The 16,672-nt window shown below is 38.0% G+C and overlaps 1 protein-coding gene across 6 annotated transcripts in view; it reads right to left on the reverse strand.

The window, feature by feature from the left end:
* Nucleotides 1-1,996: 1,996 nt before the first annotated feature.
* Nucleotides 1,997-16,672, reverse strand: part of MYO9B (myosin IXB) — a 597,798-nt gene continuing 583,122 nt past the window's right edge. For 4 of the 6 annotated variants that reach the window (XM_053702888.1, XM_053702886.1, XM_053702887.1 and 1 more), the window contains one exon: nt 1,997-4,641. In XM_053702888.1, coding sequence (XP_053558863.1) covers nt 4,226-4,641 — 416 coding nt within the window. In that variant the 3' untranslated portion in view covers nt 1,997-4,225. The remainder of the gene's footprint in view (nt 4,642-16,672) is intronic. The other 2 variants (XM_053702890.1, XM_053702889.1) reach the window with 1 other exon arrangement.

Consider the following 16,672-nt stretch of genomic DNA (forward strand, 5'->3'; position numbering starts at 1 on the left):
TCTATAGTGCACAACATATACTTACATACATAACATCTATAGTGCACAACATATACTTACATACATAACATCTATAGAGCACAACATATACTTACATACATAACATCTATAGTGCACAACATATACTTACATACATAACATCTATAGTGCACAACATATACTTACATACATAACATCTATGGTGCAAAACATATACTTACATACATAACATCTATAGTGCACAACATATACTTACATACATAACATCTATGGTGCAAAACATATACTTACATACATAACATCTATAGTGCACAACATATACTTGCATACATAACATCTATAGTGCACAACATATACTTACATACATAACATCTATAGTGCAAAACATATACTTACATACATAACATCTATGGTGCAAAACATATACTTACATACATAACATCTATAGAGCACAACATATACTTACATACATAACATCTATAGTGCAAAACATATACTTACATACATAACATCTATGGTGCAAAACATATACTTACATACATAACATCTATAGTGCAAAACATATACTTACATACATAACATCTATAGTGCAAAACATATACTTACATACATAACATCTATAGTGCAAAACATATACTTACATACATAACATCTATGGTGCAAAACATATACTTACATACATAACATCTATAGTGCAAAACATATACTTACATACATAACATCTATAGAGCACAACATATACTTACATACATAACATCTATAGTGCAAAACATATACTTACATACATAACATCTATAGAGCACAACATATACTTACATACATAACATCTATAGTGCAAAACATATACTTACATACATAACATCTATAGTGCACAACATATACTTACATACATAACATCCATGGTGCAAAACATACTTACATACATAACATCTATAGTGCAAAACATATACTTACATACATAACATCTATAGTGCAAAACATATACTTACATACATAACATCTATAGTGCACAACATATACTTACATACATAACATCTATGGTGCAAAACATATACTTACATACATAACATCTATAGTGCAAAACATATACTTACATACATAACATCTATAGAGCACAACATATACTTACATACATAACATCTATAGTGCAAAACATATACTTACATACATAACATCTATAGAGCACAACATATACTTACATACATAACATCTATGGTGCAAAACATATACTTACATACATAACATCTATGGTGCAAAACATATACTTACATACATAACATCCATGGTGCAAAACATACTTACATACATAACATCTATAGTGCACAACATATACTTACATACATAACATCTATAGAGCACAACATATACTTACATACATAACATCTATGGTGCAAAACATATACTTACATACATAACATCTATGGTGCAAAACATATACTTACATACATAACATCTATGGTGCACAACATATACTTACATACATAACATCTATGGTGCAAAACATATACTTACATACATAACATCTATGGTGCAAAACATATACTTACATACATAACATCTATGGTGCACAACATATACTTACATACATAACATCTATGGTGCAAAACATATACTTACATACATAACATCTATGGTGCAAAACATATACTTACATACATAACATCTATAGTGCACAACATATACTTACATACATAACATCTATGGTGCAAAACAGATACAACCCATACTACTTTATCCCAAATATATAACAAAAAATCAGACACCTGCGGGAAGGGGAGGAAGGATTCCAAAGACTTGTAGTATGTTCTTACCACCCTTACTTGAGACAATATGCAGTCCCGATAAACATTTTTGTTTTTAAAAATAAAAAGATTACAAGGTGAAAACCTAGTGAAATTGTATGAATAGTGGTAAACGTTTCAAAACCGTTCTAAATGATTGTGTGTCTAACTCAAGGAAAGAACCTGGGCTGCGAGTGTGAATGAACAGACAATATAATGATTACCACACACACATATTCACTGGAACCAGTTTATTTAACAAAGCAGAGGATAAGTTTAACATACAACCCTGTACATTTGTAATGAATAACATGTGATATGTCACCTTAGTCACTTTAAGGGGTTATTTGTTTACATATTATACATGTATAAAATCTAGATTACACCAGGCAGGCAACTTTGTACATCTAAATTGTTGTAAAATGACCAGTTATATGTTCATACGGCAAACAGATACATTTGATTTGTTTCAGAAAATAGGTTTTTAAGCTGGCTGTCAGTGGGGCATGCTACAGTGTGTGCCATGGGTAAATAGTACAAAGCTGCCTTTTTTAAAGAGACACTAAAGGCAAATTGAAGCTTTCATGGTTTAGATAGAACATAAAATGTTAAAGAACTTTCCAATTTTCTGCTATCACAATTGCTATCCTTTGTTGAAGTGTAAACCTAAAACCTATTATACATTGTTGTAAACACTGCTAGTTCTGTAGACGTGCATGCTCCATAGTTGCTACAAACCTACCTAGGTTTACTCTTCAACCAAGAGGACAAATCAAATTTGATTTAAAAGTAAATTGGATTTTTTTTTTTTAAATTGCATTTTCTATTTTATCCATGCAGGTTGTTTCTGACTTTACTGTCCCTTAAAATGTCATACACGTCACTTGTTAGAACAAATGTGTCCAATGACAGTTATCCAAACAGGCGAAGATTGACCAAAGTTGGCACAACTGTTCATACAAAAATATCACAAAATCCTTTCCTATTTGCAGCATTTTCACCATTAGAACATTTTACTGTAATAAACAACCTCTTTGCTACTAGCTATAAATTATTACAAAACCCTACAGTTGCCATTTCACACTAAACCTTTTGGAATCCACATTTGTAGCAGATTTAAACCATTTAATCAAGAAGTGTCTTGGATTTCGTACTATCATAACACATCTTTCCCTGCTTGAATGAATGATCAAAAAGTCTCACCAAAATTATAGTTTAGGGAAGCTTTCTGCAATATAAACTAAAAGGGAAATTAAAACTTATAGCATACTTTGACAAGCATCTGCAAATCAATAGCAGTTCATATATACCCACCTTAAAAAGCCTGTTAAAATTTTACTGTGGTCAATAAGTGTGTGCTCTAAGCTAAGCAATCACTGTGTAGAATGATGTAGTATTTAACAGCAAAAGCTAGCAAAACAAATAATTTATATTGCAATCTTGTTTTATTGTCCTTAATTGCAGATCAAATATTTAGTTTAATGTCCTTTCAAATATTGTTATTTCTGCAGTCTTACAATGAATTACGTACCATTAAAAAAAAAGACAAAAAAGAAAGCAAATTTAAATGTTGCTTTCCTGCATGACACAGTTGCCATTCTAACATACCACTCACAGATTCTTAACTAATGCTTACTGACAATATCACTATGTATTCCCATATTACACTGACTGGTCAGTGTTATATAAGAATACATAAATGGTGATACTTTTCCTGATGCAAGTGTAAGTATGTATCCTTGTGCACCTGCTATAGAATAAGGATTGTGTTTTTTTCCAAGTAAAAAAATTATGATGGGAACAAAATATTTTTTTTTTGACTGTTTGAGAATGACTATGTCTGAACCAATATGTATCTTCCAAAATAATGCAGCGTGTGTGCAAGTGTATATTATATATACAACCACACACACCTCAACACAAACACACACTATACCCTTGCAAAATATGACCCTGGTTTAAAAAAGGCAAAATATAAAATAATCACACTTCCGATCACTCATACACCCCCCTTGATTTCCTATTAACATATAAAAAGTAAACAAAATCCTGCTTTATAATATACATATATTCATACAAAAATATTATTGTAACAGGTGACTCACATAAGGCAAAATAAATTCACCTTTGGTCCTATTTTACTAGAAGCTGGAAAGTAAGATAATACGGCCAGTGAAAGGAGAGATGAGAATATCCCCATCTATTTAATATAACATTTTGTTTACATATAAAAACAATGGAGAGAATATATATATATATATATATATATATATATATATATATATATATATATATATATATATATATATATATATATATATGAGAAAAGCGCCAATTTATTCGAAATATAGTCCAATGGTTCTAACCCTAGGTTTTAATACATTATTGTCCTGGTAGCAACTTTACAGTAACAAGGATAAGTATGCACAGAGAAGGCATAAGTCATGCTGTAAGAAGATGGAACCTCAAAGATTTGCTTCCTCTGAGCAAGGTATTTGGAAATGGGGATCAGAAAAGCGGCGTTTGAGCTTGGCAGTAGGCTCATACTCTAGTGTCGTCTGTGCAGAAACTAATTCTGTCCCCTCAGGGAGGTAGACTGATTGAATACTGTCAGTTCTTCTCCCTGGCTGCTCTCTTCGCCGGACTGATGAAGCCTCCATTACAGAGTCATTGACCGTTGACAGTCCTGGGGGCAGCTTTATGTTGGTGGTTGGGAGGACTGGGTTACGTCTGTGGACCCTCATCCTGGCCAAGAAGGAAGAAGGTCTACGCTTGGCTCCAGTGGGCAGCACAGACATTGTGAAGAGGGGTGGTTTGGTCAGAAGACTGTTGGCACGTCCAAGAACCTGTGTCGATTTTTCAGTCAGACTTCCAAATGTAGCTGTGGAGACACAGAAAATTTATTTAAATGCAAAGGGTGCAGTCTTCTTTTCAACTAATGACAGTGACATTAGCTAGCAAGGTAACAGCAATGATACAGCTATAGACATTAGACATGTTTAAAAACAATAACAGATTCAATTGCAGTACAAACAACAACAAAAAAGTGTAGAAAAACAAATAATTTTAGTCCCTTAAAAATGTTTCAGCAGGTAAAAAAAAATAAAGTTTTAAACAGGAAAAGGTGGGCTATCCAGAGGTCTACCCCTCCTCCAATGTTTCTAGGGGTGATCTATTACTCTCCTTGGTGAACCATTCCATTCTGCTTCCAAATGGACTACCTCCATTAACATGGCCTTTACATATGACTCTGCCCTCATCAAGGCTTGGGCAAAGTTGTGCAGTGTAACTTTGTTGTGTGTTGCCTTGGGGATTGACAGCATCAACTGCAATTGCATTATCAGATTTACATGACAGTAGCACCACCCTTTTAAAGGGATTAAAAGGTCAAAATGTAAACATGTATGGGTGCATTTCAGTTGTAAAGAGGCATTTTTGCAATATCCTTCCGTTACCAAGAATGCTTCTTGTAAAAGCTACTGTTTTTCAGCAGCATACACACATATGCTGTGAGGGCCTGTGCACCAGTATGCAAACACTGCACCTTCTCAGAGAGTGAGCAAGGACATGTAGCACAAGAATTAAAAGGGACAGTCTAGTCAAAAAACTTTCATGATTCAGATAGGGCATGTCAATTTAAACAACTTAATTTACTTTTATCATCAATTTTACTTTGTTCTCTTGGTATTCTTGGTAAGCTCATATGCTAATTTCTTGAAGGCCGCCCATGGAGTTACCTAGGATTCAGCACTGATTGGCTAAAATGCAAGTCTGTCAAAAGAACTGAAATAAGGGTGCAATCTACAGAAGCTTAGATACAAGGTAAACACAGAGGTTAAAAGTATATTAATATAACTGTGTTGGTTATGCAAAACTGGCGAATGGGTAATTAAGGGATTATCTATCTTTTTAAACAATAAAAATTCTGGTGTAGACTATCCCTTTAAAGGGACAGTGAAGTCCAAAAAAAAAACTTCCATGATTCAAATAGGGCATGTAATTTTAAACAACTTTCCAATTTACTTTTATCACAAATTTTGCATTGTTCTCTTGGTATTCTTAGCTGAAAGCTAAATCTAGGAGGTTCATATGCTAATTTTTTAGACCTTGAAGGCCGCCTCTAATCTAAATGCATTTTGATAGTTTTTCACCACTAGAGAGCATTAGTTCACACGTTTCATATAGATAACATTGAGCTCATGCATGTGAATTTACCATGGAGTCAGCTCTGATTGGCTAAAATGCAAGTCTGTCAAAATAACTGAAATAAGGGGGCAGTCTACTGAGGCTTAGATACAAGGTAATTACAGAGGTAAAATGTGTATAATTATAACTGTGTTGGTTATGCAAAACTGGGAAATTGGTAATTAATTATCTTTTAAAACAACAAAAATTCTGGTGTTGACTGTCCCTTTAAATCTTCACATGCACAATACACACCACCACCAGCTTTTTGAGCTTGAATACTGGTACACAGCCTATCACAGCATATGTGTGTATGCCAATGAAAAAACATCATTTATGTAAGAACTTACCTGATAATTTATTTCATGGTGGTGAGAGTCCACAAGCTTGTTACTGATGGGATATACATTCCTACCAGGAGGAGGCAAGGTTTCTCAAACCTCAAAAGCCTATAAATACCAGCCCACCTTACTCATACCTCAGTTTAACATATAGCCAAGAGGTGAGGTGTTTAAGGAGTAAAAGCATAAAAAAGGAACATGAAACAGATGTGCTTATTAACAATATGTGGAAGACCACAAGTAACAAAAATAAAGGGAAGGATAAAATAAAAACGGCTATTTTCGCTGAGAAATTAAATTAAAAAAGTAGTGTCTTTTTTTTTTAAATTTTCAAAAAAACAAAAACAAACTTAAATCATAGGCACTAGAATCAAACTGAGACAGCTGCTTGAAGAACATTTCTACCAAAAGCTGCTTCGGAAGAAGCAAAAACATCAAAATGATAGAATTTAGTAAAGGTATGCAAGGAAGACCAAGTGGCTGCAAATTTGATCAACTGAAGCTTCATTCTTGAAAGCCCAAGATGTGGCAACTGATCTTGTAGAATGAGCTGTAATTCTCTGAGGCGGAGACTGGCCCGCCTCCAAATAAGCTTTGTGAATTAAAAGTTTTAACCAAGATGCTAATGAAATGGCAGAGGCTTTCTGACCTTTTCTAGAACCAGAAAAAAAGAACAGACAGACTAGAAGTCTGAAATCTTTAGTAGCATCTACATAATATTTCAAAGCTCTTACTACATCCAAAGAATGCAAAGATCTTTCAAGAGTAAATTTAGGATTAGGACACAAAGAATGAACAATAATTTCCCTATTAATGTTGTAAGAATTTACTTCTTTAGGTAAAAATTTGAATGAAGTCCGCAAAACTGCTTTTTCTTGATGGAAAATCAGATAAGGAGACTCACAAGAGAGAGCAGACAATTCAGAAACTCTTCTAGCAGAAGAGATAGCCAAGAAAAACAACACTTTCCAAGAAAGTAGTTTAATGTCCAAAGAATGCATAGGCTCAAAAGGAGGAGCCTGTAGTATCTTTAATACCAGATTTAGACTCCAGGGAGGAGAAATAGATTTAATGACAGGTTTAATGCAAATTAAAGCTTGAACAAAACAGTGAATATCAGGAAGGTTAGCAATCTTTCTGTGAAATAAAACAGAAAGAGCAGAGATTTGTCATTTTAAGGTACTGGCAGAGAAACCTTTATCCAAACCATCCTGAAGAAACTGGAAAATCCTAGGAATTCGAAAAGAATGCCAGGAATAATCATGAGAAGAGCACCATGAAATGTAAGTTTTCCAAACCTTATGGTAAATCTTCTTTGAGACAAGCTTGCAAGCCTGAATCATAGAAACCTCTATGACTGAGAACTAAACGTTCAATTTTCATGCCATTAAGTTTAGAGATTTGAGATCTGGATGGAAGAACGGCCTTGAGATAGGTCTGGCCTTAGAGGAAGAGGCCAAGGTCCGCATACCAAATCCTGTGAGGCCACGCTGGGCGAAGATTGTTCCATTATGATCTTTGAGATCACTCTTGGAAGTAGAACCAGAGGGGGAAAAATGTAAGCAGGCTGGTACTGCTAGAGCATCTAACATTTTTGCCTGAGGATCCCTGGACCTTGAGAGGTACCTGGGACGTTTCTTGTTCAGACGCGAGGCCAACAGAACTATTTCTGAAGGGCCCCACATCTGTACAATTTGATAGAACACATCTGGATGAAGAGACCACTCCCCTGGATTTAGAGACGGCTGAGATAATCTGCTTCCCAGTTGTCTAGACCTGGGATATGAATCGCAGTGATTAGACAAGAGTTGGATTCCACCCAAGAAAGTATTCGAGATACTTCTTTCATAGCTAGGGGACTTCGAGTCCCCCTTTGATGATTGATGATGCCACTGTTGTGATATTGTCGGTCTGAAAACGAATGTAAGCTTCTCTCTTTAATAGAGGCCAAGCCTAAAGAGCTCTGAATAGAGCACAGAGTTGCAGGATATTGATTGGTAACATCGCCTCTTGAGGATTCCAAACTCCTTGTGCTATCAGTGACCCCCAGACAGCTCCCCAACCTGTAAGACTTGCATCTGTTGTGATCACAGACCAGGTAGGAAGAACAAAGGGGGCCCCTTGAAGAATAAAGTGGTGGTTTAACCACCAAGTCAGAGAAAGTTGTGCATTGGGATTAAAGAATATCAGTTGTGATATCCAAGTGTAAACATTGCACCATTGGTGTAACATGCAAAGTTGTAGAGGTCTCATATAAAAATGAGCATCGGATTCGTGTCCGATGCTGCAATCATGAGACCTAAAACTTCCATAAACAGTCACTTAAGGGAATGATAGAGACTGAAGGTTTAGACAAGCCTGAAACCAATCTCAATCGTCTCTTTTCTGTTAGGGATAACATGGACACTGAATCTATCTGGAAACCTAAAAAGGTGACCTTTATCTGAGGAATCAAGAAACTCTTTAGTAAATTGATCCTCCAACCATGTCTTCGAAGAAACGTCAATAGTTGTTTAGTGTGAGATTCTGCCAATTGAAAAGATTGAGCTAGTACCAAGATATCATCCAAATAAGGAAACGATGCAATACCCTGCTCTCTGATTACAGATAGAAGGGCACCGAGAACCTTTGAGAATCTTTTTGGAGCTGTTGCTAGGCCAAATGGAAGTGCAATAAACTATAAACTGGTAAAGTTTGTCTAGAAAGGAGAATCTTAGAAATCGATAGTGATCTGGGTGGATTAGGATGTGACTGTAAACATCCTGTAAGTCAATTGTGGACATGAAGTGACATTGCTGAACAAAAGGCAAAATAGTCCTTATAGTCACCATCTTAGAAGTTGGGACTCTTACAAATTGATTTAACGTTTTCAGATACAAAATTGGTCTGAAAGAATTTTCCTTCTTTGGGACAATGAAAAGATTTGAATAAAAACCCAACCCCTGTTCCTGATGAGGAACAGGGACAATTACCCCCAAGAGTTCTAGAACTGAAAAACATTTCAGAAATGCTTTGGCTTTTACTGGGTTTTTTGGTACATGGGTGAGAAAGAATCTTCCCATGGGAGGTCTTATTCTGAATCCAATTCGATACCCCTGAGAAATAATATTCTGAATCCACTGATTTTGGACAGAGTCTGCCCAAAATTCTTGAAATAGCTTTAATCTGTCCCTCCCACCAGAAGAACTGGATTGGGGGCAGCACCTTCATGCAGGCTTAGGGGCCTGATTCGGTTTCTTATATGGCTTGGATTTATTCCATTTTGGAGATGGTCTCCAACTTGAGCCAGAGGCTTTAAGGGAGGGAGCAGTTTTCTGTTCTCTATTTTGATGAAAGGAACGAAAACGATTTGTAGCTTTAATTTTCCCTTAATTTTTTTTGTCTTGGGGAAGAAAAACTCCCTTTCCCCCAGTAACAGTGGAGATAATAGAATCCAATTGAGAACCAAAAAGGTTTTAGAAAAAAGGCGCAAAAATTTTAGTGCCAAAAAAAAAAAAAAAGGCGTGGAAGGTGGAACGATGATGCATCATGACGACAGAAATAGCGTCATCACGTGCGCACAAAATTTTAAAAAAGAACATCTGTAAATGCTGAGGTAACAAGGGCCTACAGGTAAGCGATTTTAAAAAATAAGCCCCCAAACATAAGCAAAATTTCCAATATTGATACTGTATTTCATGATGCTTAAAGGAAAATAAAACAACCCGTCTCATTGGCCTATATATATATATATATATATATATATATATATATATATATATATATATATATATATATATATAATATATAATATAATTTATGCTTACTTGATACATTTATTTATTTCCGGATATAGCGAGTCCACGGCATCATCAATTACTAGTGGGAATATCACTCCTGGCCAGCAGGATGAGGCAAAGAGCACCACAGCAAAGCTGCTATATATGTCACTTCCCTTACCCATAACCCGCAGTCATTCAACCGAAGGGAAATGGAAAAAGAAGATAATACAATGGTGTAGAGGTGCCTGAGGTGTTATAAAAATTAAATAAATAAATAACTGTCTTAAAATAAGGGCAGGGCCGTGGACTCATATCCGGAAATAAATACATTTATCAGGTAAGCATAAATTATGTTTTCTTTCCTAAGATAGAGTCCACAGCATCATCAATCAATTTGTTTTCTTTCTAATGACACAGTGAGTCCACGGTTCATCAGTAATTATTGTTGGGAATCAATACCCAAGCTAGAGGACACAGATGATTAGGGAGGTACAAGACAGGTAACTTAAACTGAAGGCACCACCGCTTGAACCTTTCTCCCAAAAGAAGCCTCAGCCGAGGCAAAAGAATCAAATTTGGAAAATTTGGAAAAAGTATGCAGAGGACACCAAGTTGCAGCCTTGCAAATCTGTTCCACAGAAGCTTCATTTTTGAAAGCCCAAGAAGAAGAGACAGCCCTAGTGGAAAGAGCTGTGATTCTCTCAGGAGGTTGCTATCCAGTAGTCTCATAAGCCAAATGAATTAAACTCTTCAGCCAAAGAGAAGTAGCCATAGATATCTGACCCTTGCGTTTCCCAGAAAAACAAACAATGCAGAAGACTGGCGAAAATCCTAAATCGTCTGCAAGTTGAATTTCAAAGCACGCACAACATCCAAGTTGTGTAACAAACGTTCCTTATGAGAAAAAGGATTAGGACACAGAGAAGGAACAACGATTTCCTGATTAATATTCCTGTCAGAAATAACTTTAGGAAAGAAACCTAACTTAGTTTGAAGAACCACCTTATCAGCATGAAAGATAAGAGAAGGAGAATCACAATGCAGTGCTGAGAGTTCTGAAACTCTTCGAGCAGAAGAAAAAGCAACAAGAAAAACCTTCCAAGATAACCTATTAATATCTAAGGAATGTCTAGGCTCAAACAGAGCCTGCTGTAAAACCTTAAGAACAAGGTTAAGACTCCATGGAGCAGTAACAGGTTTAAACACAGGCCTGATTCTGACCAAGGCTTGACAAAAAGATTGCACGTCTGGCACATGCGCCAGACGCTTATGCAACAAAATAGAAAATGCAGAAATCTGACCCTTTAGAGTACTTGCTGCCAAACTCTTCTCCAGACCCTCCTGGAGAAAAGACAGAATCCTAGGAATCCTGACTCTACTCCAAGAGAAACCTCTGGAATCACACCAATATAGATATTTATGCCATATCTTATGGTAAAACTTTCTAGTCTCAATGACTGACTCGAAAAACACACGCTTAGACAAAATTAAGCGTTCAATCTCCAAGCAGTCAGCTTCAGAGAAACGAGATTTGGATGAAGGAAGAAACCCTGAAGTAGAAGGTCCTTCCTCAGAGGCAGTCTCCAAGGTGGAAGAGATGACATATCCACTAGGTCTGCATACCAGATCCTGTGAGGCCATGGCGGTGCTATGAGAATCACTGATGCCCTCTCCTGCTTGATATGAGCAATGACTTGCGGAAGGAGAACGAACGGAGGAAACAGGTATGCCAGACTAAAAAATCCAGGGAACCGCTAGAACATCTATCAGAGTGGTCTGCGGATCCCTAGACCTCGGACTGTACCTTGGGAGCTTGGTATTCTGCCGAGACGCCATTAAATCCAACTCTGGTAACCCCTACTTGAGGGTTAAGCTTGAAAACACCTACGGAAGGAGTTCCCACGCCCCCGGATGAAAAGTCTGTCTGCTCAGAAAATCCGCTTCCCAATCGTCCACTCCTGGAATGTGGATCGCAGATGGACAACAGATGTGGATCTCCACCCACTGAATAATTCGAGCCACCTCTTTCATGGCCAAGGAACTCTGAGTTCCTCCCTGGTGGTTGATATAAACCACTGAGGTTATGTTGTCTGACAGGAACCTGATAAGCCGGGCTAAAGACAACTGAGGCCAAGCCAGAAGAACATTGAATAATGCTCTCAGCTCTAAGATATTTATGGGAAGAGCTGACTCTTCCCGAGTCCAGAGACCCTGACAGAGATGTTCCTGAGAAAGCCACCACGGAATAGATTCTCTTGTCGCTTGATCCAGATTTATTCGTTGGGACAGATCTGCATAATCCCTGATCCATTGCCCTAGCATGCACAATTGCAGAGCTCTGAGATGGAACCAAGCAAATTGAATAATGTTCATGGAAGCTACCATCAGACCAATTACCTCCATACATTGAGCCACTGGCGGCCAAAGCGAGGACTGAAGGGCAAGACAAGAATCGAAAATCTTGGACTTTCGGACCTCTGCCAGAAAAATCCTCATCGATAGGTAATCTATTATGGTCCTTAAAAACACAACCTTTGTAGCTGGAACAAGGGAACTCTTTCCCAGATTCACTTTCCATCTGTGGGAACGAAGAAAAGACAACAAGATCTCTGTATGAGAGTTTGTTTGTTGAAAAGATGGCGCCTGAACCAGAAAGTCGTCCAGGTAGGGTGCCACTGCAATGCCCCAAGACCGGATTACTGCCAATAGAGCCCCCAGAACCACCTCTGAGAAAAATCTGGGGGCTGTGGCAAGGCCAAAACATCAGAGCTACAAACTGAAAATGATTGTCCAAAAAGGTGAATCTCAGACATTTGTGATGATCCCTGTGAACGGGAACACGAAGGTAGGCATCCTTTAGGTCTATGGTCATCATAAACTGACCATCTTGGACCAAGGGAAGAATGAAACAGATTGGAATAGAACCCCAGAACCTGTTCCTGAATCGGAACTGGAACTATCACTCTCAGGTTGGAAAGATCCTGAACACATTTTAAGAATGCCTCTCCTTTAATCTGGTCTACAGATAATATTGAGAGGAGGAACCTACCCCTGGGAGGAAAGGTCCTGAATTCAAGCTTGTAACACCTGGATACGATGTCCACCGCCCATGGATCTGGGACATCCTGTATCCAAGCTTGAGCGAAATGAGTAAGTCTGCCCCCACTGGATCCGATCCCGAATCGGGGGTAAACCCTTCATGCTGACCTGGAATCAGCTGCAGGTTTCTTTGATTGCTTCCCCTTGTTCCAAGACTGATTGGGTTTCCAAGAAGGCTTGGACTGTTCCTGCTTGGAAGAGGGAGGGGAAGGCTTACCCCTCTGAAGTTACGAAAGGAATGAAAATTACTCTGACGTCTTTTCTGTCTATTCTTCTTACCTTGTGGCAGAAAAGATCCTTTTCCACCTGATATAACTGAAATGACTTCAGCCAGGCCCGGTCCAAACAAGGTCTTACCCTTGTAAGGGATTGACAAAAGCTTGGATTTAGATGAAACATCCGCAGACCAGGATTTCAACTATAAAACTCTGCGAGCTAGTACAGCAAAACCAGATATTTTTGCTCCCAACTTAATGACTTGTAAGGAGGCATCCGTGAAAAAGGAATTGGCTAACTTAAGAGCCTTACTCCTGTCCTGGATCTCTACTAATGGGGTGACTGCCTGAGTAGAATCAGACAACGCATGAAACCAGTAGGCAACCAAACTGGTAACAGTGGCAATACACACTGCGGGTAGCCATTGGAGACCCTGATGAATATACATCTTTTTTAGCTTCTTGTCTATTGGATCCTTAAAAGAACAGCTATCCTCTATGGGAATAGTGGTTCTCTTGGCCAAAGTAGAGATCGCTCCCTCTACCTTAGGAACCGTCTGCCACGACTCCTTAATGGAGTCAGCTATTGGAAACATTTTCTTGAAAATTGGAGATGAAGAAAAGGAAATTTAAGGCCTCTCCCACTCCTGAGCAATAATCTCTGTAGCACGGTCTAGTACAGGGAACACCTCCACCTCAGAGGGAACATCAAAGTATTTATTTAACTTACTAGATTTCTTAGGATTGACTACGATAGTTGTATCAGAGTCATCCAAGGTAGCCAAAACCTCCTTAGCAACATACAGAGGTGTTCCGGCTTAAACCTGAAGGATACAACTTCAGCATCAGGAGAAGGAATTATACTGTCTGAGTTAGAGATTTCACCCTCAGATGCTACCAATGTGCCTTCCTCCTCAGACCTCTGAGAAGGAACAGTCTGGATAGCCACAACCGGATCAGAAACCTTAACTGAATCTTTAAATTTCCTCTTGCGTTTTCCCTGAAACATGGGAAAAGCAGACAAAGCCTCAGAAACTGCAGAGGATACCTGGGCGGCAATATATTGCAAAGAAACTCCTACAGGAGCGTGAGATGAACCGCAGAGCACTGCATGTGGTGACAAAAGTTATTGGGACGGTTGAGGAGAAAGCTGCGGTAATTCTGATACAAGAGAAAACATAATTTATGTAAGAACTTACCTGATAAATTAATTTCTTTCATATTGGCAAGAGTCCATGAGCTAGTGACGTATGGGATATACATTCTTTCCAGGAGGGGCAAAGTTTCCCAAACCTCAAAATGCTTATAAATACACCCCCCCACCACACCCATAATTCAGTTTAACGAATAGCCAAGAAGTGGGGTGATAAGAAAGGAGCGAAAGCATCAACAAGGAATTGGAATAATTTTGCTTTATACAAAAAATCACTTGCCAATATGAAAGAAATTAATTTATCAGGTAAATTCTTACATAAATTATGTTTTCTTTCATGTAATTGGCAAGAGTCCATGAGCTAGTGACGTATGGGATAGCAAATACCCAAGATGTGGAACTTCCATGCAAGAGTCACTAGAGAGGGAGGGATAAAAATAAATACAGCCAATTCCGCTGAAAAATCAATCCATAACCCAAATCAAAAGTTTTAATCTGAATAATGAAAAAAACTGAAAATATAAGCAGAAGAATCAAACTGAAACAGCTGCCTGAAGAACAGAAAACATCAAAATGGCAGAATTTAGTAAAAGTATGCAAAGACGACCAAGTTGCTGCTTTGCAAATCTGATCAACAGAAGCTTCATTCTTAAAAGCCCAGGAAGTAGAAACTGACCTAGTAGAATGAGCCGTAATCCTCTGAGGCGGGGATTCTCCTGACTCCAAATAAGCATGATGAATCAAAAGCTTTAACCAAGACGCCAAAGAAATGGCAGAAGCCTTCTGAACTTTCCTAGAACCAGAAAAGATAACAAATCGACTAGAAGTCTTTCTGAAATCTTTAGTAGCTTCAACATAATATTTCAAAGCTCTTACCACTTCCAAAGAATGTAAAGATCTTTCCAAAGAATTCTTAGGATTAGGACACAACGAAGGGACAACTATTTCTCTACTAATGTTGTTAGAATTCACAACTTTAGGTAAAAATTTAAATGAAGTCCGCAAAACCGCCTTATCTTGATGAAAAATCAGAAAAGGAGACTCAGAACAGATAATTCAGAAACTCTTCTAGCAGAAAAGATGGCCAAAAGAAACAATACTTTCCAAGAAAGTAATTTAATGTCCAGAGAATGCATAGGCTCAAACGGAGGAGCCTGTAAAGCCCTCAATACCAAATTAAGACTCCAAGGAGGAGAAATTAGCTTAATGACAGGTTTGATATGAACCAAAGCCTGTACAAAACAATGAATGTCAGGAAGATTAGCAATTTTTCTGTGAAACAGAACAGAAAGAGCAGAGACGTGTCCTTTCAAAGAACTTGCAGACAAACCCTTATCCAAACCATCCTGCAGAAACTGTAAAATTCTAGGAATTCTAAAAGAATGCCAAGAGAATTTATGAGAACACCATGAAATGTAAGTCTTCCAAACTTGGTAATAAATCTTTCTAGACACAGATTTGCGAGCCTGCAACATAGTATTAATCACTGAGTCAGAGAAACCTCTATGACTAAGCACTAAGCGTTCAATCTCCATACCTTCAAATTTAATGATCTAAGATCCTGATGGAAAAATGGACCTTGAGATAGAAGGTCTGGCCTTAACAGAAGTGGCCAAGGTTGGCAACTGGACATTCGAACAAGATCCGCATACCAAAACCTGTGTGGCCATGCTGGAGCCACCAGCAGTACAAATGAACGCTCCATTATGATTTTGGAAATCACTCTTGGAAGAAGAACTAGAGGCGGAAAGATATAAGCAGGTTGATAATTCCAAGGAAGTGACAACGCCACCACTGCTTCCGCCTGAGGATTCCTGGACCTGGACAGATACCTGGGAAGTTTCCTGTTTAGATGAGAAGCCATCAAATCTATTTCTGGAAGCCCCCACATCTGAACAATCTGAAGAAACACATCTGGGTGAAGAGACCATTCTCCCGGATGTAAAGACTGGCGACTGAGATAATCCACTTCCCAATTGTCTATACCTGGGATATGGAACGCAGAGATTAGACAGGAACTGGTTTCCACCCATGCAAGTATCCGAGATACTTCTTTCATAGCCTGAGGACTGTGAGTCCCACCTTGATGATTGACATATGCCACTGTTGTGACATTGTCTGTCTGAAAACAAATAAACGGTTCTCTCTTCAGAAGAGG

Source organism: Bombina bombina, chromosome 2, assembly GCF_027579735.1.
Source record: "Bombina bombina isolate aBomBom1 chromosome 2, aBomBom1.pri, whole genome shotgun sequence".
NCBI classification, from domain to species: Eukaryota; Metazoa; Chordata; class Amphibia; order Anura; family Bombinatoridae; genus Bombina; species Bombina bombina.